This window comes from Danio rerio, chromosome 23 (genome assembly GCF_049306965.1).
Source record: "Danio rerio strain Tuebingen ecotype United States chromosome 23, GRCz12tu, whole genome shotgun sequence".
NCBI lineage: Eukaryota > Metazoa > Chordata > Actinopteri > Cypriniformes > Danionidae > Danio > Danio rerio.
Window position 1 is genome coordinate 42,992,449 of NC_133198.1, and position 27,738 is coordinate 43,020,186.

The following is a 27,738-nucleotide window of genomic DNA, read 5'->3' on the forward strand; positions in this document are numbered from 1 at the left end:
TAATCATTATTAATAATAATAATAGTTATATATTATTGTAGTTATTATTATTATTATTATTATTATTATTATTATTATTATTATTATTATTATTATTAATAATAATCATTATCATCATCATCATCATCATCAGGATCATCATAAATATTAATAATAATAATAGTTATATATTATTGTAGGTATTATTCATAATAGTAATAATAATAATAATCATCATCTTTATTGATAATAATAATAATCATTATCATCATTATTAATAATAACAATAGTTATATATTACTGTAGTAATTATTAATAATAGTAATAAAAATAATAATAATAATCATCATCATTATTATTGATAATAATAATTATATATTATTGTAGTTATTATTAATAATTGTAATAATCATCATCATCATCATTATCATCATCATCATCATCATTAATAATAATAATCATAATATAGTACTATAGTAATAATCATAAAATAATAATATATCATAATAGTAATATATTATTATTATTATTATTAATATTAATATTACTATTATTGTTGTTGTTGTTGTTAATAACAACAACAATGATCATTATTATTAATAATAGTAGTTATATAATATTGCAGTTATTAATAATAATAGAAATAATAATAATAATCATTATTGATAATAATAGTAATAATAATAATAATAATAATAATAATAATAATATTAATAATAATAATATATTACTATTATGATATATTATTATTTTACAATTATTAATATATTACGATTATTACTATAATGATAATCGTAATCATAATCATAATAATGATTTATATGAATACAAATATATTTTCAAACTTTCAAACCTGAACACTTTCATATACAGTAATTTCTCTGGGCTTTGTTCATACAGTAGTTTTGCTTTTTTATTTTGACTTTTAGAAGATTATGTAATCTTGCATTTCACAAACTCTTCTCATCATTCTCTGGATCATCCCAAATATGGGCTTTTAGTAAAAACAGCAACAAGAAACAGAGCTTATATAACGGCAGCCGTCAAGATAATAATACAGCGGATAAGAATCTCAATTCATCTTAAAATATGCAAGAGGTGTCATAAAGAGAGTTATTACAGGCTGCGTTATTATGCAACTCGGACAAATTGCTATAATCAATCATGTTTCATTTCAAAAAGAAGTGTAACTACAAATAAAATAAACAATAAAACATGAATGCATTGTGTATATGTATATATATGTAATGTATACGTGTGTGTGTTAGGTAGAATTATATGTAATATATTTATTAGATAATGATAATAGTAATGGTAAATGTTCCCAAGACCTGACAAAGGTCCAAAATTGGTCCCATACACAAGCTCATTTGTCCTATTTTGATCCACTATGCCATAATGAATTGTGAAAATAACTATCGAATAAGGCTTTAAGACCAAGGAGAATCCTCTTTTGGCTGTTCCTTCAGCGTAACTAAGGGAAGTTGAATGTGTTGGCTAGTTTGTGTTTGTCTAATAAATAACAATAGGCTAGTTTTTAATGTAAAAAGTTGAACAGCATAATTGTTTCTAATGAAATATGATGTTATAAATTTGTATTTGAAAAATAAGTATTATTATCATGTTTTTTTTTCACTTCTAACTCTTTTGAAAATGTTTTTGATACATCAAAAAGTGTGGTTGATGGCCACCCGACAAGCAAATCCAGCAAAAACTGTGCTTAAAAAGTATGTAAACCTCATAATTTAATAGAAAACGAGGCTAACAACTGTAAAAAGATCCATATTTTAAAAGGGAAAAAAACATCCCTTTCACCAGGCTAGCTACGGGCCTGGTTTATATTACAATTATAACAAAGCATTATAGTAACAACAATAGTATTATGGTATATAGTTTACTACTTCCTCTATTAATAATTAACATTATGTTTACATCATAGAACAGTATGTTGTCTAAGAAAAAGCATAAAATAGGTTTACATTTAATAAACTTATATATAATTCTAAAAAAATATCCACCGTTTTGGATAAGAATAAAGGAGAGAAATGTTTCCTCCCTCCAAACATGACTTACACTTTTTTAATTATCACATTAATCAACAATACAAATAAATTGAATTAAATTTGTGTATCTTGAAAGTTATTTAAACTTCTAAATCTCTTTAAAAATCTTCATGTTGGCAGTTTTGTTTTATTTAGACCTGTAGCGCCTTCTGCTGGACACAAGTGGACTTTTATTTGGAAATGTATATTTCTGGAGGGCATCTTAATGTATTTACAATCATTCTGCGTACAAAATAAAGAGATAATAGCTAATTATATTCATAAACCACAAATTCGCCTTCAACTAATAACAGAAAGCTTAATTGAATCATCAAATAAACCTAATTCTAAACTTCTTCGAGCGTCGATAAGTCACTAAACTTAATATGTGATAATTCCTGTCAGCGGAAAATGGCTGTTAATTTAACCGAGTGTGTAATTAAGCAATAAAAGCAATTTAATTATATTTATCAGGTAAAACGTGAACATTTCAGAGCATCAATTATTAATTTGTTTTCTTGTAACGTTTTAAATGAATCAAAATTAGTCGGTTTTCACTTGTTTAGGTTTCTTTGAAACATTCTGATACTGCCCAGTCACGTTATTTCATTACTACTCATTAATATTCTTAATCTAGTTTGTTCTCGTCTGCATTTCAAGCCAATCGCTTTAGCCAGCTGGACAAACGTGTCGTTACGTAATTAATATTCATAAGCCAATCCTCCATATAGTTCGGCTCTGGCTTTTGCGACCCGCTCGCTTTTGCCAGTTTAATAACGGAAATCTCCCCAACTTCTGCAATCCATCCAATCACGTAGGCCAGCTGGACGAACATGACGCTATGTCCTCAATATTCATAAACCAAACTGCAGTTCAGCCAATCAGTTAAGCCAACTGGACCAACGTAGCGTTACATTATGAATATTCATAAATCAGTCCTTCGTGATTCGTGGATTGATATGACCGATAGAGGGCATTCAAGAACTGTTCTGAACTTTCATCTGTCACGACAACAAAGTAACTTTCCAACATGAAGAAAAGAAATCTTAAGTAAATTACTGAGGATAAGCTAATGGAAGCAACAAATAACAACAACGAGGACGCGAAATTAACTGCAGGTATTCAGCGACGTGACTAACGTGTGGTGTTTTACTTGTAACGTTAGACGACTTGAATGAAAAGATTGTAGTCTTGTCTAAAATGTAACAAAATAAGAGTCTTCGGTGTAACGTAACGTTATTAATTAGTTAAAGCTTTAAATGTCAATTGAATCTACTATTTAAATCTCAAACTGAGACTTTTATGTATTATTTTTATGCTGTTTTCTTAGATTTGTATACGTGTCTGATAACAGCTGCTCTGTGTTTTAATCTCAGATGCAGGATTAGATTTAGGCCTAATACATGTTTTGACTAAACAATGGAATTTTTTAAGTTAACGATACAAAATGACACATGCAGGACCTTTTTTTCAGGGACTTTTACAAATATGGAGTTATCCTAAATATATAGTATTACAGCATCAAGAAGTATATGATATAATAGTGTCATATAATGCCAAATTTTTTGATGTTTTAGTTTATTTCAATCTGGAAGCTGCAGCCTTCCAGTCACAAGCTCAAAAAGTGCATAAACAGACAATCAAATGCATTGAAACTGAGTCCAAGAGGCAGATTTGCTCTTCATGAGATGAAGAACGTGTGCAAAATATTAAGACTGCAGATCAAACGGGTCAACAGGGCTGAGTATTCATATTTGAAAAGGATGTACTCGTTGCTATGCAACCACAGCACTAATTTATACCATAATTGTGATTAATAACTTAAGAAACAAAACGTATTCATAAAAAAATAATAGTCATACTTCTTGGATCTCGATAATTAACATTCAATGAAAATGTGAAGTACTGGATTTGCATTTGATGGTGAACGTATATAAATTATCAAATTAATTTATACATTTAGTAAATAAATGTATCACCAACAATCCATCTCAATAAAACTTTTTATTTAGGAATACAATTTTGACCTAGAGACTGTTGTGCATACATTTAGTTTATTATAGTTTGTAAAACCTTTAAAACATTTTTAAATAAATGTTATGCTGAAAAAAAGTTTATGTATACAACTAGAGCTTGGTTGTTTTGACACAACCTTAAACTTTTTTTCCTCAGAATTGAAAAATTACATATTTATTATTACATGTATTAAATTATAAAAAAGAAGTTTGAACGGGCAAATAAAAACCTTTTCCATTTGAGCCCTCTATGAGGCTTAAAATGTAATTATAATGGTCTTAGAAATGTCTTAAATTTACAGAAACCCTCATTCTTGTTTTGTCATGTTATTTAAAGCAAAAGTTAGTGTGATGTGGTGGTACTGTACTGTAAGTGAAACTAAGGGACACACACAAATCATGAAATATTTACAAAAACAAGTAAGGATCATTTTCAATAAATATATCTTATAGAAATAGAGACACACATATTGAATTAATACATTTAAGCTTTTGGAATCCTAATTTTAGGACAATTGTTTGGTATATCTCATTAAATGCTGTGAACACAAATGGCACCCGTTTTATCGAATGAAAAGGCGACTGACTACTTCTTGAATCTCGATTATAAACATGCAATGTAAATGTGAAGGACTGAATTTGTATTTGATGCTGAAATTCTATAAATGATAGGATTAATTTTCACAATTTGTTATTGTCATCGTTACAGATCGAGGAGGACAGAAACATGACCGGTCATCAGCAGAGAAAGTGTTTGGTCAACAGTTGAGTGAACCGGGACGCTTTGCTTATGCTGGGTTATGTGGAGTGTCCCTGGGTCAGCTGTTTCATGGACCTGAACAAAAGTAAATAATAATTTATAACCATAAGTATGTTAACGGGGGCGACACAGCTAGAAAGTCACTGGTTCGAGTCCTGGCTGGGTCAGTTGGCATTTCTGTGTGGAGTTTGCATGTTCTCCCCATGTTGGCGTGGGTTTCCTCCGGGTGCTAAGCCGAAAAGAAAATGAATGAATAAATATTATATTTAGAGGTGGCACGGTGGCTCTGTGGTTAGCACTGTCGCCTCACAGAAAGAAGGTTGCTGGTTCAAGTGCCGGCTGGGCGTGTTCTCCTTTTGTTGGCGTGGGTTTCCTCCGGGTACTCCAGTTTCCCCTACAGTTCAAAGACATGCGCTATAGGTGAATTAAATAAACTCTGTTGGCCCTAGTGTATGAGTGTGTGTGTGAATGAGTGTGTATGGATGTTTCCCAGTACTGGGTTGCAGCTGGAAGGCATCAGTTGCGTAAAACATGTGACAGAATAGTTGGTGGTTCATTCCGTTGTGGCGACCACTGAAATAAAGACTAAGCTTTAGGAAAATGAATGACTGAAATATTATTCAGCTTAAAAAGAAATTTAAAGGCTTAACTAGGTTAAATAAGCAAGTCTTTGGACAACAGTGGTTTGCTCTGTAACCAGTTGAAATAAATAATTTCTTAAGGGGGCTTATTATAGTGACTTTTTCCAGATTTAAAAATATTTTTATACATTTTATTGCAGGCAAACTAAAAATTCTTATAATTTTATTTTCAACTGTAATTTTATGTGTGTGTGTGTGTATATATATATATATATATATATATATATATATATATATATATATATATATATATATATATATATATATATATGTTTGTGTGTGTGTGTGTGTGTGCGTGTGTGTGTATATTCATTCATCCTTTCATTCATTTTCTTTTTGGCTGAGTCCCTTTTTATTAATCAGGGAATGATCCGCCAACTTATCCAGCATATGTTTTACTCAGCAGATGTCTTTCCAGCCACAACCCATCACTGGGAAACACCCATACATTCTCATTCACACACATACACTACGGCCAATTTAGCTTACCCAATTCACCTATAGTGCATATCTTTGGACTGTGGGGGAAACCCGAGCACCCGGAGACACCCGGCAACACGGGGAGAACATGCAAACTCCACACAGAAATGCCAAGTGACCCAGCTGAGGCTCAAACCAGCGACCTTCTTGCTGTGCTACCCACTGCGCCATTGTGACGCCCTGTGTGTTTATAGTAATATTATAACTTTACTTGCACTTTTAATCCATTTCATGCATACTTGTCTTTTTAAAATGAACTTCTCTCACATTAATTGAGGTTTGGGGTTGTTTTTACAATGCAGGAGTTTTCGTGAGTCGTATCTGGAGGCTCTGGTGCAGTGGCTGAATCTGGATGAGTCTGTGATGCCGGTGATGCAGGCGTTTCTGGCAGGGCTCGGGTTCGAAGGCTCAGACACTTTCCTCTCCATCCTACACGCAGAACCGCTGCTCAGAGCCGGAGCTTTACCCATCACTCAGGTACTGACGTCAACACACCTGGAAGACCTGTATAAATAATGATGCTTATGCGAATCAATGCTTGTGATGTTTGCTTTTATAACACAGTTTTTGTTTTACAGGATCTCGTGTCATTCTCAGTCAAAGATGGTGAGTTGCTGTTACACACTCAATTTCAGTATCAATTTAAATGTAATGAAAATTTGCATCACAATGTCTTTTATTCTACAACAATTGTTTATAATTAATCTATTATTTAAAATAATAAATATACTTGAACCTGAAAAGTAGTACATAATACTAGTGATGTAACAATATTGTAAATACCGTTATACCGCAATAGTAATTTTTTTCAATATTACCGTAGGCGCATGACTCAATAAAACTATATTTCTAAGAAAAGTTTGCTTAGGCGAATGAAGCGATTGGGAGGTAGCGGGAACTACAATTCCCATCAGCCTAGGCGTGGCCATCATCCTTTGCGGTCTGTTGTCACTACAGATGCAGTAATGCGGAAATGGAGTGTGTTGCTAGTAGCGGGGAAGAAAAAAAGCTGGAAATGATCGAACCTAAAGCGGGATTTAAGTCAGATGTGTGGAAGCATTTCGGTATCTTTCTAAAAAGATACGAAAAAGGACAAAAGGTGACAGACAAAGACAAAAACAATATGCAGGCACTGCCAGACTATGGTGAAATATAAGTTGGGGAATACGACTAAAAACAGTCTTAGGGACTGCAGAACACCGCACACTTGTTAGATTGATGCAGACATTGACTTGTACCGCAAAGAGACCTCTATCTCACTCATGGCTTGTCCTCTCAAGTGGTGGAAAGACAATGCACAACTTTACCCACTGCTGTCAACCTTATCATATCCTAAATCATATCTCTCTGTCCCAGAAACCTCAGTCCCAAATGAGAGGGTCTTTTACCAGATTATAGTTATTTGATAATTTTCTTTAAAAAACCCATCTCTAAGTGAGTGAGTGATGATTGATGATAGAAGTTGAAACTATTTTTTTTATATGGTTTAATAGTTTTTTGTTATTAAAATTGAAAAATTGAAGTTCCTGTTTCGAAACTTACAGATAGATGGCTAATTTGTATGTCATCGATATGTTCAGTGCTAAGGTAAATAAACACTTTTGGCACTTTTTTCGAGTCTTTTCATTAGTTTTGTTTTTTCTGTAAATTATTCAATAAATACCGTACCGTGCCTTTGATACCGAGGTATTATCGTACTGTGAAATTCTGATACCGTTACATCCCTACATAATACATGTTTTATTTTATTTTTACATGAAGCATCATTTTAATTTGGACATCGACACAATTCGACACAACTCAATGGATTTAAAAAGAAACAAGATGTACTTTAACTGCATTTTTTAATACTTGGTTGCAGAGCATCACCAGAGATTAAACCCAGCGTCTGGTGATGTCTGTGCATTCCAGACTTTAGGCTGTAATTGACTGCAAAAGATCTGCAATCAAGAATTAGAAAGTGTAAGTTTGATTTATGATTAATATTCTGTCCAATTACTCTTGGTTCCTTAACAAGTGGGAGGCACATATGCAAACTGTAGTAATTCCTACAGTGTTTACCTGGTTTGGTTGTAAATACCCTCAAATTAAAGCTGACAGTCTGCAGTTAAAGCACATCTTGTTTCATTTCAAATCCATTGTGTTGGTCTATAGACCCAAAAATGTTAGAATTGTGTCGATGTTCAAATATTTATAAACCTGACTATATATATATATATATATATATATATATATATATATATATATATATATATATATATATATATATATACATGCATACATACATTTTCTTTACATGAAATTTAAAACAAATGTTTTAGTGTATGAATGAAACATTATAAGGTATTTGAGGGCTTTGGGATTGTCCTCCGGCAGGACAGTATGATGCCCGGGCCCGTGTGCTGATCCGCCATGTCAGCTGTTTGCTGCGAGTGACCCAACAGCAGCTGGAGGATTTTGAAGAGACTCTCGGAGAGAAATTGAGAGAGGCCGGAGAGGAGAGCGCGTAAGTGAATCGTCTTCCCATCATCATCAGCTGCTGCCTCTTTATGGGGAGGTTTTCAGCAAGAGCCGCTCACTGATTTCACTGCTGGATTATTTACAAAAGATTATTTCCATCTGCACATTCACTAACGAAAAGTCGATGCAGATTGGGACGGCCTCTGTCCACTATTTTAGAGTATTTTAGGCTTTATATTTTAATTTGTCAATTAATCTAACAATATATGTATATATATATTTTTTAAATAATCTTTTTATATTATTTTTAGGTAGTTTATACTTTTTATTTAAAATAATTATTATATAAATTGTTTAATCAAAACTGTATTTACACACACACACATACAGTTGAAACCAGAAGTTTACATACACTCTAAAAAAAAGGAACACAACTATTTTTAAAAACATGTCTGATAGTAAATCATACTAAACGCTAAAAGTTTACAATTTTAGGTCGGTCAGGATTACATAAACGATTTACATTTTCTAAATGCCAGAATAACGAGAGAATTGTAACCAAGTCAGATTTGTTGGCTGTCTTGCTCACGCAAGCTTTTTCAACTCTGCCCACAAATTTTCTATAGGATTGAGGTCAGGGCTTTGTGATGGCCACTCCAAAACTAGAACTATATATAGTTATCCTGCCTTATAACTATATATATATATATATATATATATATATATATATATATATATATATATATATATATATATATATATATGTATATGTATATATATATATATATATATATATATATATATATATATATATATATATATATATATGTATATATATGTATATGTATGTATATATTATATATGTTATATAGTTATAAGGCAGGATAACTATAGTTCTGTCTGGTTCTAAAATCTAATTGGCTGATAGCCGTGCGATATTCTGCAATAACAGCGCTCATACAGCCTCCTCACCCTTCCGTATTACTCAGCCTACGTAGAGTGACAGCAGATCAATAAATTAAAAATTTAAAGTTGTTTAGATTGCAACTATGAAATGTATTTGTAAGTGTAGTGCCTATTTTAAATATTTATAATTTCTGAGATACAGTTCATCGGCATCCATCAGCCTGTCACACTGAGCTGAGCAAATGCAGTTGATGTTCCGCCACAAGATGGTGACAGAGACCGCATATCAAGACCTTAGAGGAGAAAAACTCAGTGTACGTTTCAAACTACAGCTAATCAAATCATGATAAAACAAGTAAATGGCATTCTAAGTCAATCTTTCTCTTTTATATGTTGTAGTGCTGTATTTATACCCTAGTAATCTGGTAGTGTTTGCTTCGCTTTTACTTTTTCTTGGTTAATTATTGTCATATCCCGATTGCATGCTGGATCCATGCTGTCATGTTGTTGACAGCAAATTCTGACCCTACCATCCAAATGTCACAGTAGTTCAATTGGTGAGTCTGTGTCAACTGTAGCCTCAGTTTCCTGTTCTTAGCAGAAAGGAGTGGCACCCGGTGTGGCCTTCTGCTGCTGTAGCCCATCTGCCTCAAGGTTGGACGTGTTGTGCATTCAAAGATGCTCTTCTGCATACAACTGGAACCAGTCTGGCCATTCTCCTCTGACCTCTGGCATCAACAAGGCATTTGCACCCACAGAACTGCTACTCACTGGATATTTTCACTTTTTCGGACCATTCTCTGTAAACCCTAGAGATGGTTGTGCGTGAAAATCCCAGTAGATCAGCAGTTTCTGAAATACTCAGACCAGCCCATCTGGCACCAACAAACATGGCACATTATAGTCACCTAAATCACCTTTCTTCCCCATTCTGATGCTCGGTTTGAACTGCAGCAGATCGTCTTTGACCATGTCTACATGCCTAAATGCATTGAGTTGCTGCCATGTTATTGGCTGATTATTATATGAAATTTGCATTAATGAGCAGTTGGACAGGTGTACTTAATAAAGTGGTCGGTGAGTGTGTTATAGAGTAATTGTATCTAATGTCCTAATGCCGATCACACAGATATACTGCATGCTCATCAGTCTCATTCCACAAGCAATGAAAGCACATCAGTGTGTTTCACATGAGTGCAAGCTTTGAATGCTTTTGTTAATTTCTATCTTTTAATTTGTGCGATGTGCAATGCTGTATGTGGAGTATGCAAGGGTCAAGGTTTTTCCTTTCAGTTTGGTGCTTATTCATTTTCACATTGGAGCCTGTCATGAATCAGATTGACTTTCCCTCCACAGAGAAGAGTCTTCCAGGAGGCAGAAGAAAGAGCGTGGTCGTAAATTGCGCCGGTACCTGCTCATCGGGCTGGCCACTGTGGGTGGAGGGACAGTCATCGGTGAGTGTGAATGTCAAGGGAAGAACAATGTTGATAAAGACATGCATGAAGGAAATAAAGCTTGATTTTAAATGATTGATTGGTTGGTTGAGTGATTAAAAACAAATGTACTTAAGAAAATTAAGCATATTGGGATTTGCTTTTTTGTTTGTTTTGGGCCATTTAAAGGTTTATTTTTAAAAGGTTTACATCCAAAGGTTTATTATTTATTTATTACTTATTCATACATTTTCCTTTGGCTTAGTTCCTTTATTTATCAGGGGTCACAACAGCAAAATAAACCGTTAACTATTCTGGCATTTGTATTACACAGCGAATACCTTTCCAATTGCAACCCAGTACTGGGAAACACCTATATACACTCATTCACACTTTAGTTTATTCAATTCACCTATACCACATGTCTTTGGGGGAAACCGGAGTACCTGGAGAAAACACATGCCAACACAGGGAGAACATGCAAACTCCACACAAAAATGCCAACTGACCCAGCAGGGACTTGAACCAGTGACTTTTTTGCTGTGAAAAGATAGTGCTAACCACTAAGCCACATGTCACCCTTCTTTATATATATATATATATATATATATATATATATATATATATATATATATATATATATATATATATATATATAATTACATTTCTTTGTTGATTCATATCTTTAATTTCGTGTGTGTGTTTTTCAGGGGTTACAGGAGGACTGGCGGCTCCTCTGGTGGCTGCTGGAGCAGGAGCAGTGCTGGGTGCAGGTGGAGCCGCTGTTCTGGGATCAGCTACAGGTATCGCTATCATGGCCTCACTGTTTGGAGCCGCAGGTGCTGGATTAACAGGTGAGCTCAAGTCAGAATTATAAGCTTCCCTGAATTATTAGCCCCTGTTTATTTTTTTCCCCCAATTTCCTGTTTTTCTGATCTTTTTTCAACACATTTCTAAACATAATAACTTTCATAACTCATCTCTTATAACTGATTTATTTTATCTTTGCCATGATGACAGTAAATAATTTTTGACTAGATATTTTTCAAGACATTCTATATTGCTTTGTGACATTTAAATGCTTAACTAGGTTGATTAGGTTGACTAGACAGGTTAGGGTAATTAGGCAAGTTATTGTATAATGATGGTTTGTTCTGTAGACTATCAAAAAAATAGCTTAAAGGGCTAATAATTTTGACCTTAAAATGTTTTTTAAAAACTTAATAACTGCTTTTATTCTAACCGAAATAAAACAAATAAGACTTTCTCCAGAAAAAAATATTATCAGACACACCGTGAAAATTTCCTTGCTCTGTTAAACATCATTTAGAAAATATTTAAAAAAAAAAAAAAATCATTCTGACTTCAACTTTCTCTATTGCTTGGCAACCATGCTATGGACTGTGAAGCCTATTATGTTACTTTCATTCTTTTTTAATGATGAAAAAAAATTTGGTAATTAAATGGAAATTAAAATAATTATTTACTACTTAATTTTTTGTTATTAAATTAATTTATTATTATTATTATTATTATTATTATTATTATTATTTCATTCATTAATTCATTTTCTTGTCGGCTTTGTCCCTTTATTAATCCGGGGTCGCCACAGCGGAATGAACCGCCAACTTATCCAGCACGTTTTTAGACAGCGGATGCCTTTCCAGCCGCAAGTCATCTCTGGGAAACATCCACACACACACACACACACACACACACACACACACACACACACACATACACACTCATACACTACGGACAATTTAGCCTACCCAATTCACCTGTACCGCATGTCTTTGGACTGTGGGGGAAACCGGAGCACCCGGAAAAAACCCACGCGAACGCAGGGAGAACATGCTAACTCCACACAGAAACGCTAACTGAGCCGAGGTTTGAACCAGCGACCTTCTTGCTGTGAGACGACAGCACTACCTACTGCGCCACTTCGTCGCCCATTATTATTATTATTATTATTATTATTATCCATTTATAGAACTTTTCTGTATAATTTGTGTTATCAAAAGTTTCAAGCATTTTGATTAAAACTAAATAAATCTAGATCTAAATTTAAAAGAAAAATGATTTGATGATAACTTATATTATAAAGACAAAATAAATAAATGAAATTAGGGGAAAAAACACAAAATGATTGAACCAAACTGAAATTAAAAGTAAGTATTAAAAACTATTTCAAACTAATATCAAACACTGCAGTCATGTCTCAGCAATACTGTAGAAGTGACATCAAATGAAAAATTAAAAACCGCTAATAGAATTAACTAATAGATGTTCAAACACTGAAACTCCTGAAGGTTATTGTGAATTGTGAGAATGAAGAGCCCAAGAGCTGAAGAGCGCAGCAGTACACAGCATTTATTCCTCATACCTTTATTAATTTATTGGATAACATGACTGCAGTTCAGTCTGTCTATAGAAGCTTCTGTTCCACTAAATGCTTCATATCATCTCTTGCATGATTCCTGCAACCCTTTCAATGCCACGTTTAATCAGTAACATGTGTTAAAGAATCAAAAGAGGAGCAGATGAATAAGCAGAAAGACAATGATGAAGTCGCAGCTCGTCTTCTGCTTCAAATAGAGTTTTATATAATCTTGATTTCCAGCAGAGCACATTGTCAGCTGCTATTCAAAGTGTGCTGAGCTCAAGGTTGTTGGAGTTGCTTGATATTTTTTCTTAGGGTATAGTTCTTAAAGTGCAGCTTGTGTGTGTGTGTGTGTGTGTGTGTGTGTGTGTGTGCGTGCGTGCGTGCGTGCGTGCGTGTGTGTGTGTGTGTGTGTGTGCTGCTTTTATTTCTGTTTGCAGATTCAATTCAGTTTACTTCAATTCAAGTTTATTTGTATTGCACTTTTCACAATGATTATCGTTTCAAAGCAGCTTTACCAAAGGTGCATATTGTCACGATCACCAGCAATTAATTCTAAGGGTGTCACCGAAATCGATCAAAATTTATGCTCAACTTCGATTATCGAATCAAAAAATAGAATCGTCGATGCTGCCACGCCCCCATGTCACGTCAGCTTGGCTTGCCAAGCGGGAAAAAAACAGGCTTGTTGAAGTGCTCGTTAAACTGCAGACGCAGGAGACCCGTCGACAGAACTTAAACCCTCTCCTCTTTCAATGAAGTCGCCGGTGTGGAAGTATTTTGGATTTCCAGTTAGTTATGTTGACAACGTTCTTGTTGTCGACAAAATAAAAAACACAGTTTTGCAAGCTCTGCTATGTACGTATTACGGTTGGGATGATAGACGATGGGCGCATCGTGATCCTCCGCCCCGCACCCGTTGCAAATCCGCTCGCGAAAAATACACACTCAGGCCCTGTTTACACTAATATGTCTTTGTTTTTGAACGACAACGATCCACATCCATACTGGCGTGTAGCATTTCTGAGCAGCCCTCCTTCCTCACTACCGCTGAAAACGCACATCACGTGACCACACACACACATTCACACACAGACAAAGACGCACACACATTGTCATGCGCTCGAGACAGCGGGTCAAGGCAGTCAGCGGGTCAGTAGACTGCATCCATCTTTTACTTTCACACAAGTACTTAGTCATTTTAGCGAACACCTCAGATACTGTTGGCTGGTTTCTGTTGGTTGTGCACCTTTTTTACCGACGCCATTATAACGACACAGATCACTGCCTATTCACGAGTCCTGCAGAAAAAAGTGATTGACAGGTGGTAATTATGTGTGTAACTTATCTTTATTCATTTACTGTATGATTTGTTTATGGGTAAAACAAAGACCATGCAAGTCAGGTAGTTTAAACGGTAGGCTACAAATAATTAATTCGTTATTAATTAATTAATTATTCATAATCGAAAATCGAATCGTGACTTTAGAATCGAAAATGTAATCGAATCGAGGATTTGAAGGATCGTGACACCCTTAATTAATTCTATAGATCGCTGAAATTCACACACAGCAGCTCACGGACTACAAATCCGCCACTTTTGGACTACAATTCCATACATGCACTCCGCCCACACACACATGTTGCTCATCCTGACTGATTGCACAGACACTACCAGAGGATTGTCAAGGACCGATTACACACACTATTTAAGCTGCACACACAGACACCTCAGGACTGAGCCTTGCTATATTGTAATGTTTTCATGTCTGAGTATTTTCCTGTCTAGTCTTCTGTGTTCCGAGCCTCCCCTTTGTTCTTCCATGTATTGATCCTTAGCCACATAGCCTGACCCTTTGCCTGCTTGACTACGATTTTGGATAACCATTATTGTACTGTTTTGCAACCTGCTATGATCTCTGCCTACATGACAATCCTGCTAAATAAATGCTGCATTTGGTTCTGCTATTACGGTGTTCATCATCATCAATCCACAAACATCCCACATATTAATGCGATACAGTCACATTTGAAAAGGTCAAGGTTATTAGTTGCCATAACTTTATTAGTTGCCAATAACTTTAACTATTTAACTAACTACTAGTAACTAATAGCTTTTAACAGTTTTATAAGTTAATATATATATATATATATATATATATATATATATATATATATATATATATATATATATATATATATATATAAATATAAACATAGTTAACCTGCATTTATATAGCATATAGGTGAGTTACGTAGCATATTAAAGGGTTAGTTCACCCAAAAATTAAAATTTTGTCAATTATAACTCAGCCTTGTATGTCCAAACCTCTGAGACTCTGTTAGTTTTCGTCAGTAGTGTAAAGTAATACATTACAAAAACTCAAATTACGTGGCATGGTGGCTCAGTGGTCAGCACTGTTGCCTCTCAGCAAGAAGGTCGCTGGTTCGAGTTTGCATGTTCTCCTTATGTTGGCATGGGTTTCCTCCGGGTGCTCCAGTTTCCATCACAGTTCAAAGACATGCTGTAGCTTAATTAGATAAACTAAATTGGCCGTAGTGTATGAGTGTGTGTGTGTGTGTGTGTGTGAATACAAGTGTGTATAGGTGTTTTCCAGTGCTGGGTTGCAGCTGGAAAGGCATCTGCTGCATTAAATATATGCCATAATAGTTGGCGGTTCATTTCACAGTGGCGACCCCTGATAAATAGGGTACTAAGCCAAAGGAAAATGAATGAATGAAAAACTTAAGTTACTGAAATCGAGTAGTTTTTTTCTTTTTCAGAAATTGTACTTAAATGTGTTTTTTACTTTTACTTGAGTACATTATTAGTGCTTCAATCTATATTGTCCCTCTCTATATTTCTTCTTGAGAAACTTCATCTTTAATAGAGTTGCTTTGATTGGTTTTTCACCGTGCTAAAATTCACTTTTACATAAATTACATATGCAGTTGATGTCAAAATGATTAGCTCTCCTTTTAATTTATTTATTTATTTATTTTTTTATTTCCCAAATGATGTTTAACAGAGCAAGGAATTTTTCACAGTATTTTCTATAATATTTTTTCTTCTGTAGAAAGTCTTATTTGTTTTAAAAAAAGCAGTTAAAAAAAATTTTAACACCATTTTAATAAATATTGTTAAGCAATTTTACTTTCGATTGTCTACAGAACAAACCATCGTTATTCACCTTATTCTTCCCCGACGAGCGGGCGCAGCCATTTGAATCTTTTTGGCTCAAGACTTCCGGTCTCATTCACTTCCATTCATTTTTAGAAATTAAAAACTGCTCGTTTCGCAGTTTGGTGTTGCAAACTGATATTTCCTTATTATATTATTCTACTTTGTCTGTATAGTCATGCAAACATTTGTTTGTAGAGCAAGTAGTTTGACCGTTTTCTGCCGTTTATTATTCCTAGTCATTTCTCCCATAGGCGACTGAATCGAAGTTCTAAAACAATCGCGAAAACAGGCGCACTTCCGCATTTTAGAATAAGGTCATTACAGTGACTTGCTTAATTACTCTAACTTGCCTAAATAACCTAGTCAAGCCTTTAAATGTCACTTTAAGCTGTATAGAAGCGTCTTGAAAAATATCTAGTAAAATATTATTTACTGTCATCATGGCAAAGATAAAGTAAATCAGTTATTAGAGATGAGTTATTAAAACTATTATGTTTCGAAATGTGTTAAAAACAGAAATTGGGGGGGGGGGGCGAAATTATACAGGGGGCTAATAATTCTGACTTCAACTATTTTATTACTATTTATTGTTGTATATTTAAACATAGTCACAGCTGAATATATTTGACAAATTTTTGCAGGCTATAAAATGAACAAGCGTGTTGGTGCTATCGAGGAGTTCGAGTTTCTTCCGATGAGCTCTGGAAAGCATCTTCATCTCACTATAGCCGTGACAGGCTGGCTCTGCAGCGGCAAATACAGTAAGTGCAATTAACATTAAATCTGTAGAAAGGAAAACAGCAGAGCTTTTATTATGCCACAGTCCAAAACTTATTCACCCTAGGTGTGCATGACGTTCTATGACAATCTTAGTGTTAGATGGACAAGAATGATTGAGAATGACTAAAACTAAAAACTAACAAAATTCAGACAATAAAAGCATTCAAAACAAGCAGATACGCAAGAATTTAATTTAAGCATGATGAAAAAACTAGCCTAGAGGGCCATCCGCTGGTCAAAAACTAGCCTAGATCGCCGTCTGTTGGGGGAAAAAAAGTTAGCCTAGAGTGACATCTGCTGTTAAAATTAGCCTAGAGCGCTGGTTCCTGTAAAAACTAGCCTAGAAGGCCATCTGCTATTTGAAAACTAGCCTGCCCTAGAGGGCCGTCTTTTGGTAAAAACTAGCCTAGAGAGCCTTATGCTGGTAAAACCAGCCTAGTGCACCGTCTGCTTTTAAAACTGGCATAGAGCGGCAACTCTAGTTATAAACTAGCCTAGAGCACCATATGCTGGGTAAAAACTAGCCTAGATCACGGTCTGCTGGAAAAAAACTAGCCTAGATCACCGTCTGCTGGGTAAAAACTCGGCCTAGATCACCGTCTGCTGAAAAAAAAAAACTGTTAAACTGGCATAAAGCGCCACCTCAGATTAAAAACTAGCCTAGAGCACCATCTGCTGTCAAAACTGGCAAAGAGCGCTACCTCCGGTTAAAAACTAGCCTAGAGCGCCATCTGCTGTTAAAACTACCATAGAGCACCACCTCCGGTTAAAAACTAGCCTAGAGCGCCATCTGCTATTAAAACTACCATAGAGCGCCACCTCTGGTTAAAAACTAGCCTAGAGCGCCATCTGCTGTTAAAACTGGCATAGAGCGCCACCTTAGGTTAAAAACTAGCCTAGAGTGCCATCTGCTGTCAAAACTGGCATAGAGCGCCACCTCTGGTTAAAAACTAGCCTAGAGCACCATCTGCTGTCAAAACTAGCCAAGAGGGTCATCTGATGTTAAAACTAGCATAGAGTTCCACCTCTGGTTAAAAACTAGCCTAGAGCACCATCTGCTGTTAAAACTAGCCAAGAGTGTCATCTGCTGTTAAAACTGGCATAGAGTTCCACCTCTGGTTAAATACTAGCCTAGAGCACCATCTGCTGTTAAAACAAGCCTATATCGCCTTCTGCAGCCTTGAGCGCCTATATATAATGTTAGAGCGTACTCACACTATGCTATCCGAACCGTGCCCATGCCCGTTTCCTGGATTGTTTGAGAAGTGTGAGTGCTCTGAATCGGGCTCAGGCACGGTTCACTTCGGCATGGCTGATCTGTTTGGCGAAATATCTGACTGCACTGCATATCAACCGACTAAACCGATACAACTATAGAAATATCTACTGTGCTGAGTGAAAGCGCTTACTGAACAGCGCATCATCAATGATGTAAGCGTACCCAGGCCTGAATGTAATGTGAGTGCAGGCCGTCTGGGTAGACGAAGAATACCGTACATAGTGTGAGTATACCCTTATATAATGACAAATTTTCTTATGACAGGTTCGTTTCAGGCTCCCTGGTCCAGTCTAGGAGCCTGTGGTGAGCAGTACTGTCTGAAATGGGAATCGCGGTATTTAAAGGACCTAGGCTCTATTCTGGACTCATTATGGGATGGGCTTGTAAGCGTCGTAGCGCAAGAGGCCCTAAAATACACCGTGCTTTCAGGTAGGTTGGATTTTACTGTTATAAAACACAAATAAGAATGTCACTTTTTCTCAGGCTTCATTATCCAAATTTGCATTCTTTTTTTGAAGTGCTATAGTTGAGTTTCATGCATGAGTGTATTAAAATAAAAGACGAGACGGTGCTAAAATTTGTAGTGTTTTGCTGAGTGGTTATTGTGCTTTTGACCTGCGGCAACATTCTCTCCCACACAGTTTTAGATTGCTGTGGATAAAAGATAAAAATATTTTTATCCAGCAAGAATGCCTCAAATTGCCTTACAGAAAGGATGTTTTATACTGTTATTAAAGAGTTTTGTTTTGTTTTTTTCCTAAATGCTGTTCGTTTTAAACTTGTTATTCATATGTTACCCCATTCATGTTTTTTTTGACAAATTTGTGCTCTCATACATGCTGGTCCACTGTACTTGAATGGTTCATGAAAGAATATTTGTATTTGTTCAGAGTAAGTGCTGAGGGTGTCTGTGGGTCTGTACTTATTTTGATTTTGATTGGACAATCATAACAGTCCAAGGTATTTTATTCCTCAACAACATTATTTTTACAAATTTTTTAATCAAATTAAACAAATAACTCATAAACTAACTCATCCAAGTACTACAAATCATCTGGAATGTTAGCGAATATTCATATATTCTCGCTTGATTGGATTCTGTGCTTAGTTTTTAACAGCAGATGCCGCTGTGTGCTTTACAAACAGCCGTTCTGTGTTTGCATCCACTTCCTTACAAATATTGCATTTTTTAAAACAATTATGATTAAAGTAGGGAAAGTTTTTTTTGAGCAAGTGTCTTAGTGAGTTGTGTTTACATTAATCCCATGACAAAATACATGATTTAGGATTGAATGCACAATCATGAGCATATGAGTAAACTTGCCTAGAGCGGCATCTGCTGTTAAAACTAGCCTAGAGCAACACCTGCTGTGAAAACTAGCCTAGAGCACCATCTGCTGTGAAAACTAGCCTAGAGCACCATCTGCTGTTAAAACTAGCCTAGAGCAACACCTGTTGTGAAAACTAGCCTAGAGCAATATCTGCTGTGAAAACTAGCCTAGAGCACCATCTGTTGATAAAACTAGCCTAGAGCGCCATCTGTTGTTAAAACTAGCCTAGAGCGCCATCTGTTGTTAAAACTAGCCTAGAGCGCCATCTGCTGTTAAAACTAGCATCGAGCACCATCTGTTGTTAAAACTAGCCTAGAGCGCCATCTGCTGTTAAAACTAGCATAAAGCACCATCTGTTGTTAAAACTAGTCTAAAGCAACACCTGCTGTTAAAACTAGCCTAGAGCGACATCTTTTGTTAAAACTAGCCTAGAGCACCATCTGCTGTGAAAACTATCCTAGAGCACCATCTGCTGTTAAAACTAGCCTAGAAAGCCATCTGCTGTTAAAACTAGCCTAGAGCGCCATCTGCTGTTAAAACTAGCCCAGAGTGACATCTGCTGTTAAAACTAGCCTAAAGTGACATCTGTTGTTAAAACTAGCCTAGAGCGCCATCTGCTGTTAAAACTAGCCTAGAGTGCCTTCTTATGGTAAAAACTAACACAGAGTACTCTCTGCAGTTAAAACTAATGTAGAGCACCATCTGCTGTTAAAACTAGCCTAGAGAGCCATCTGTTGTTAAAACTTACCTAGAGCGCCATCTGCTGTTAAAACTAGCATCGAGCACCATCTGTTGTTAAAACTAGCCTAGAGCGCCATCTGCTGTTAAAACTAGCATAAAGCACCATCTATTGTTAAAACTAGTCTAAAGCAACACCTGCTGTTAAAACTAGCCTAGAGCGACATCTTTTGTTAAAACTAGCCTAGAGCACCATCTGCTGTGAAAACTATCCTAGAGTGCCGTCTGCTGTTAAAACTAGCCTAGAGCGCCATCTGCTGTTAAAACTAGCCTAGAGCGCCATCTGCTGTTAAAACTAACCTAGAGCGCCATCTGCTGTTAAAACTAGCCTAGAGCGCCATCTGCTGTTAAAACTAGCCTAGAGCGCCACCTCCTGTTAAAAATGAAGCTCAAAATTGATTCAAGAGAGAATAGCGATGCATTTTTAAAAATCTTCGAAATTATGCCAAATTGAGTTTTTTTAACAATTATTTTTTAAACATATTAACCTTAATTGGATAGGACAGTATAGTGTATTAACAGGAAAGCATGGCGAGCAGAGAGAGGGGAAGGATTGGCATAGGACCACGAGACGGGAATCGAACTCGGGTCGCCGTGAGCACCAAAGTGCATGTGTCGACGCACTAACCCAGGGGTGTTACCTGAACCAGCTAATCAAGCTCTTACTAGATAATAGAAACTTTCAGGCAGGTGTGTTGAAGCAAGTTGGAGCTAAACTCAGCAGGACAACGGTCCTCTAGGACCGACTTTGGACACCCCTGCACTAAGCACCACATCACTGGTGCAGATGCCAAATTGATTTTTTGAATGATTTTTCGCCACAGCTCTAATCACAATACATATTTGCATATATTTATTAATTCTTTGATGTGTTGCATTCCAATCTGCATTTGATCTGAAGTTACAAACAATCAAATAACACAGTAGTACTGGCGAACAGTTTATAGTTCAGATACAAACACTGATGTTTATGGAAAACATTTAAATCACTGTTTAATGCAACTTGACGCTATTAAATGTTGTAGCAACTACATTATTTAACCAATAGTTGGCGACAAACAACCATCAAAAATATGTAAATGAATAGCTGGTCTGATCCATGACTCAAAAACCACAATGTCATCCAAACCATGAGATTTGTCATCCGTTACACCACTAATATCCTGACTGCTGTTTCTCTGGTCCATCCTCAGGGATAGTGACCGCTCTGACATGGCCTGCATCTCTGTTAGCTGTGGCCAGTGTGATCGACAACCCTTGGGGAGTTTGCTTGAGCCGCTCAGCTGAGGTGGGCAAACACCTCGCACAGGTCCTCCGCAGCCGACAGCAGGTCAGAGACATATCAGTCAACTTTCAGCTCAACACGGCTTCAAATGACTAATTCAAAGATTGCTATGGGTAAAAGGCATCCTCAGAGAATAGTATCTGTGACATCTTGTCAGTAATAATACACAGTCTCTCACACTCATCCTTTAGAAATGTGCTTGATACAATGGATGTTTGCTCTGTAGATTCTGTTGTAATTTTTATACTGTGCAATTTTTAGCTTCTTGCTGACAAGACCTAGTGGGTTGAAGAATAGTGGCAAAATATAAAGATTTAAAACGACAAATAATAAAAAAGTTTTGGCATCTTTAAAGAGCCCCTATTATACAATAAAAGGGTCATATTTTGGTTTTGGGGGTCTCCAACAAAAGTCTGATAAGCATGCAAGGTTAAAAATCACTTTCATTGTCTTATAATATGCATTTATTTTTACCCAATTATCCCAAAGACTCCCATATGATTCGTTTAGCAATTTATTTGTTCCCAAACCCCTCCTTAGCGTGATACTAATCTGCGCTGATTTGTCCGATGACCCAGTCTGTTGCGACTGGTCATCTGCTTTTAACGCGAGCCAGAGAGAAATGCCCAGCACGGCTTATCAACATCGTTGAAGTAGTCAGAGTGCAGAGTATATTGTGTGTGCCCAATACAGTTTAACACCGGCATAATGCTCTATTCTTAACCATAAGTAAAAACAGTGACACACATTCAGTTATAATTCACAAAAGACAAAAGCGAAACTATTTTGAAACTTGACTGCCGGGCTTGTGTAGGATAGCTGGTGGTGGCCATGGCAATGACAAACGGCAGAGGATCACAAGCTCTCAAACGCATTTAAATCTGTAAACAAAGCGGCACGCGACGCATTTTTGACGTGATATGAGAATATAAAGAGTTAACCAGATACAGTACAAGCCGTGTGGAGTGATTACAAGTAACAAAACACAAATAAACACATATTTTGCAAACTAGAGTTCATTGCAAAATGAAGTTCTGCACAAGACTTTTGGCCAGCGGAGAAATTAAAATGGTCGTGCCCAACTGAGTCTGGTTCTCTCAAGGTTTTTTTTCTTCACTCCCATCAGGTGAAGTTTTTTTTCCCTCTCCGCTGTTGCCACTGCCTCGCATGGTTCAGGATTGGTAGAGCTACGCATCGATGAATTGGCTCTTCAGTGTTTGAACTCTCAGTAATGGTTAAATCACACTGAACTGAGCTAAACTGAACTGAACTGAACTTAAACACTAAAACCTGAACCACACTGTTCCAGTTACTGAACCACACTGTTCCAGTTACTATGACCATTTATGTGAAGCTGCTTTGACACAATCTACATTGTAAAAGCGCTATACAAATAAAGCTGAATTGAATTGAATTGAATAGAGAAAACAAGGCAACCATTTTTATTGCACTTACTAACAGTTGTGAAATGGAGGAAGAAACTGGTCCATAAACTGTGCACTGATAAAGTTCCTGTCAAGCTCTGACCAAGTCCCATACATCAATAGTCTTTTCTGAACTTTCCTTTAACAAACAGCCGATGATTCCCCCGCTGCAGGGAAGATTATTGCATTAATCACCAGAATGTTCTCTCGTTAATCTTTAGACATGATCAGTCCCACACAACAGCACTACATACCTGCCAGCACCTCCTTATTTCAGACCCATCTCCTGTTTTGTTGCGTATCCCGGGAAAATCCTGGAATTCCCCCCCCCCCCCCCCCCAGCTCCAGTATTCAGTTTGTGGCGCACATCAACCAGTGCCCCATCCACATGGTCTTCCCGCTCTTTAGTTCGTGCGCACCATCCCCCCCCGCCCCGCTCATCAGTGTGCGCGCACCCCCCCCCCTCCTCTCTACTGTTCGCGCCGCATTTCCCCCAACCCCCTCTTCAGTTCGCATCGCAACGCAACTTCGACCACTTTCACCCCCCCATTTTTAGAATTCCTGATACAAATGTTGGTAGATATTCTGGACTACTGCTTGAAGGGAAGATCACATTCACGTTTTACCAGATCCGGTCATTCATATTTGGTATTGTTTAGTGTCGATATTGATACGAACAGGCAAGAGAGCCAGAAAAACAACAAGTTTATTCATTAAAAAATGTAAATTTTTAAAGAAGCTGCACTTACAGATTTAAACCAGGATGTTTTCATTCACATAGAACTGTGATGAACTGTGAAGGTCATTTTCAAAAACCAATAATAGGGGCTCTTAAAATTTACATTATTCTTGTGTTGAATAAGTGTGATAAGATTTTTGGGTCACACTTTAATTTGATGGTCCGTTTGTTGAATTACGTTGTATTGCATCTACACGGCGACTAATTCTCATTAGATTATAAGTAAACTGTTAGGTTGGGGTTATGGTTAGTGTGAGTTGACATGTACTTGCAAAGTTTCTTATAGTCAGTTAAAAATCTGTTGAAAGAGCGGTATTAGCAGATATTAAACAGCACAGTCTACTAATTCTTAAATGGGCCGTTAAAATAAAGTGTTACAGATTTTTGTGTATTAAGATGATTGTCTTCAGAAACATTTGTTGTTGTGCTGGTTAAAAGTCTCTTCACATAATGGTTAAAGTAAATGATCCAAATTTATTTATATGTATTTTATGTTCTGGTTAAGGCATAAGACTAATCGTTGGGCCGATAAATAACTTAATTGATATGGGTAACTCAAATTGTCATTCAACAAATTTAAATTTGTATTTCTGTGCCCCTTTTTTCACGCTAATGATTACATCACTTGCGTTCATGTGCAGCATAAAGATCTACAGCTGACTGAGAGAGCGAGTGATAGCTGACAAACTTAGCATCACCATAATCTATTTTCTTAAAGACCACCGTGGCCTTGTACAACTTTGGATTTTAATTGTTTAATAGTAAATGTTGAACTATGATTAATAAATGCTTTACAAGATTATTCCTACTTGGGTAATGCTAGTAAAAGTACTCACCGGCCACTTTATTAGGTACACCGTACTAGTACCAGGTTGGTCCCTCTTTTGCCTTCAGAACTGCCTTAATCCTTCATGGCATAGATTCAACAAGCAACTGGAAATATTCCTCAGAGATTTTGCTCCGTATTGATATGAAAGCATCACGCAGTTGCTGCAGATTTGTCGGCTGCACATCTATGATGTGAATCTCCCATTCCACCACATCCCAAAGGTGCTCAATTGGATTGAGAGCTGGTGACTGTGGAGGCCATTGAGAACAGTGAACTCATTGTCATGTTTAAGAAACCAGTCTGACATGAGTCGCGCTTTATGACATGGCGCGCTATCCTGCTGGAAGTAGCCATCAGAAGATGAGTACACTGTGGTCATAAAGGGATGGACATGGTCAGCAAAAATACTAACTGGTATTAAAGAGGCCCAAAATGTGCCTAGAAAATATCTCCCACACCATTACACCACCACCACCAGCCTGAATCGTAGATACAAGGCAGGATGGATTCATGCTTTCATGTTGTTGATGCCAAATTCTGACCCTACCATCCAAATGTCGCAGCAAAAATCGAGACTCATCAGACCAGGCAATGTTTTTCCAGTGTTTTATTGTCCAATTTTGGTGAGTCTGTGCTAATTGTAGCCTCAGTTTCCTGTTCTTAGCTGACAGGAGTGGCACCTGGTATGGTCTTCTGCTGCTGTAGCTCACCTGTCTCAAGGTTGGACAAGTTGTGTGTTCAGAGATGCTCTTATGCACACCTTGGTCATAACAAGTGGTTATTTGAGTTATTGTTTATTGATCTGGCCATTCTCCTCTAACCTCTGGTATCAACAAGGCATATGTGCCCACAGAACTGCTGCTCACTGGATATTCTCATTTTCTGACCATTCTCTGTTAACCCTAGAGATGGTTGTGTGTAAAAATCCCACCAGAATCAATCAGCAGAAATACTCAGACCAGCCCAGCCGGCACCAACAATCATGCCACGTTCAGAGTCACTTAAATCACTTTTCTTCCCCATTCTGATGCTCAGTTTGAACTGCAGTAGATCATCTTGACCATGTCTACATGCCTAAATGCAGTGAGTTGATGCCATGTGATTGGCTGATTAGAAACTTGCGTTAACAAGTTGAACCTAATAAAGTGGCAGGTTAGTGTACATTAACATTAGTTTAAAGTGTTAACTTAATTTCAGATATATTTGTTTAATTATCCACTCTCTTCTCCATGCAGGGAAAGCGTCCCGTCAATCTAATCGGCTTTAGTCTGGGAGCTCGAGTCATCTACTTCTGCCTTGAGGAGCTGGCTAATGATCAAGGTACGATTTTCTTTTCATTTTAATGAGTTGTAGATAACGTGGGAACATCCTTTTGTCTTTCAGACCTTGCTTCTCAGAAAAGTGTCTGTAAGACAGAGCTGAACATGGCCAAATTTCCTGCCTGCCGGACTGGAGTCGTGATCTCTTTGTCAGCTAATGAAAGAGTGAATCTGAGAGGTGTGAGGCTGTAAATGAGAATCTGAAAGACTCTTATTATCGTCAGGTAGTGAAGGTGTGGTGGAGGACGTGGTGCTGCTGGGAGCTCCTGTGGACGGGTCTGAGAAAGCCTGGCAGAGACTATCTAGAGTAGTTGCTGGGAAGATTGTTAATGGCTATTGCAGGTAAGATTGTATTTTCCAGTAATAAGTACTTAAGTTTTTCCTTGTTGTATTATTTTATTTACTTATTTCTTAAAAAGTAACATAATGCATCAAACATTAACAAATAAGACATCTTGTGGAGTTTTTTTCTTTCTTTTTAATTCACAGTGCTACATGAACATGTTTGTTATTATCTGTTTATTTTGATTTTATTTAGAGGGGATTGGCTACTTGGATATCTGTACAGAAGTTCATCTGTTCAGCTGTGTGTTGCCGGACTTCAGCCAATCAGTTCGAAAGACCGCAAAATAGTCAATGTGGATCTGTCATCAGTGGTAAGCAAACCCAAATGTGCATTTGATATTAAAGAAGCACTAATTTACTAGAGCTGTGAACCTACACTAGTCTCACGGTTCGGTTCGGTTACGATTATCATGCCATCGATTCGGTTCAATTCGATATTTCGGTGCATCACGGTGCATTGACGATGCTTTTATATTTTTTTTACAGCAGCAGCTCTTGTATTAAAATGTATGAATATATTTATATTTATATAGGTTATTATTTGTAATACAATTGTGTCATTTAATACAAACAGTCAGATATATAAACTGCAACTTTGAAAAAAACGAGCATTAAGCAAATAATATAAACAAATATAAATATCCAGCTCAATATCTGATCCTTGTCTAGTTCTCTTACACCCCTTTGATTGGGATTGATTGGGTTGCGATTGGCTCTTGCGCGCTGCGCTCTTTAGATGAATGATAAGCGGCAGGCGGCAGCGGCGATCTCACAGCTGATGTATGATAGACATGGTGGAGAAAACTCTGCAGACACGCGCTCGTTTCTGCATCCAAAAGTATCGCTATAAAAGCCGAGAGGAGAAGAAAAGCCACGCCAGCAGGTCAAATGGGCCACTGTGTTTGTGTGAGAAAGAGAGAGAGACAGAGCGAGAGCGAGCGAGCGAGTGAGCAAGCGAGAGAGAGAGAGAGAGAGGGAGGGAGAGAGAGAGAGAGAAAGAGAAATGGAGTAGGCTACTTTCATTCTCAAACTCACACAGTGAAATTGTGCACAGTTCATGAGTATTAAGTAGTTAGAGCATTGTAAATACTCGCGATCGCCTCCCTCGCGACAGAGCGCATATGAGGTGAATGACGTCAGTAATAACCGGTTATGATTATTACTGAACCGATACCGAATTGTCCGCGTCTGCATCGCGGTGCATTGAAGAAACGATTAATTTTGACACCCCTATAATTTACTCATCCTCCAGCTATACAAGATGGGTTGCTTGTTTTCTTCAGTTGAACATTAAAGACTTTTACCTGAGACATTGATTTTTGATGCATAAAATACAATTCTATGTCTCCTGGCACTTTAAGAGTAAAAAAAACAAAACAAAGCAGT

The 27,738-nt window shown here is 36.8% G+C and overlaps 1 protein-coding gene across 5 annotated transcripts in view; it reads left to right on the forward strand.

Moving 5' to 3' along the window:
* Positions 1-27,738, forward strand: part of tmco4 (transmembrane and coiled-coil domains 4) — a 61,531-nt gene that overhangs the window by 23,586 nt on the left and 10,207 nt on the right. Inside the window, exons 1-13 of one of the 5 annotated variants that reach the window (XR_012398719.1) lie at positions 3,001-3,139; positions 4,746-4,881; positions 6,220-6,394; positions 6,496-6,523; positions 8,294-8,423; positions 10,640-10,737; positions 11,427-11,570; positions 16,925-17,044; positions 18,607-18,771; positions 21,605-21,741; positions 25,924-26,008; positions 26,236-26,349; positions 26,546-26,663. Coding sequence is in view for 4 of the 5 variants with exons in the window: in XM_003201227.7 (XP_003201275.3) it covers positions 3,094-3,139; positions 4,746-4,881; positions 6,220-6,394; positions 6,496-6,523; positions 8,294-8,423; positions 10,640-10,737; positions 11,427-11,570; positions 16,925-17,044; positions 18,607-18,771; positions 21,605-21,741; positions 25,924-26,008; positions 26,232-26,349; positions 26,546-26,663 (1,500 nt within the window). In the remaining variant the exon portion in view is untranslated. Of the gene's footprint in view, positions 1-3,000; positions 3,140-4,745; positions 4,882-6,219; positions 6,395-6,495; positions 6,524-7,678; positions 7,880-8,293; positions 8,424-10,639; positions 10,738-11,426; positions 11,571-16,924; positions 17,045-18,606; positions 18,772-21,604; positions 21,742-25,923; positions 26,009-26,231; positions 26,350-26,545; positions 26,664-27,738 lie in introns of those variants that run through there. The other 4 variants (XM_003201227.7, XM_073939397.1, XM_073939396.1 and 1 more) reach the window with 4 other exon arrangements.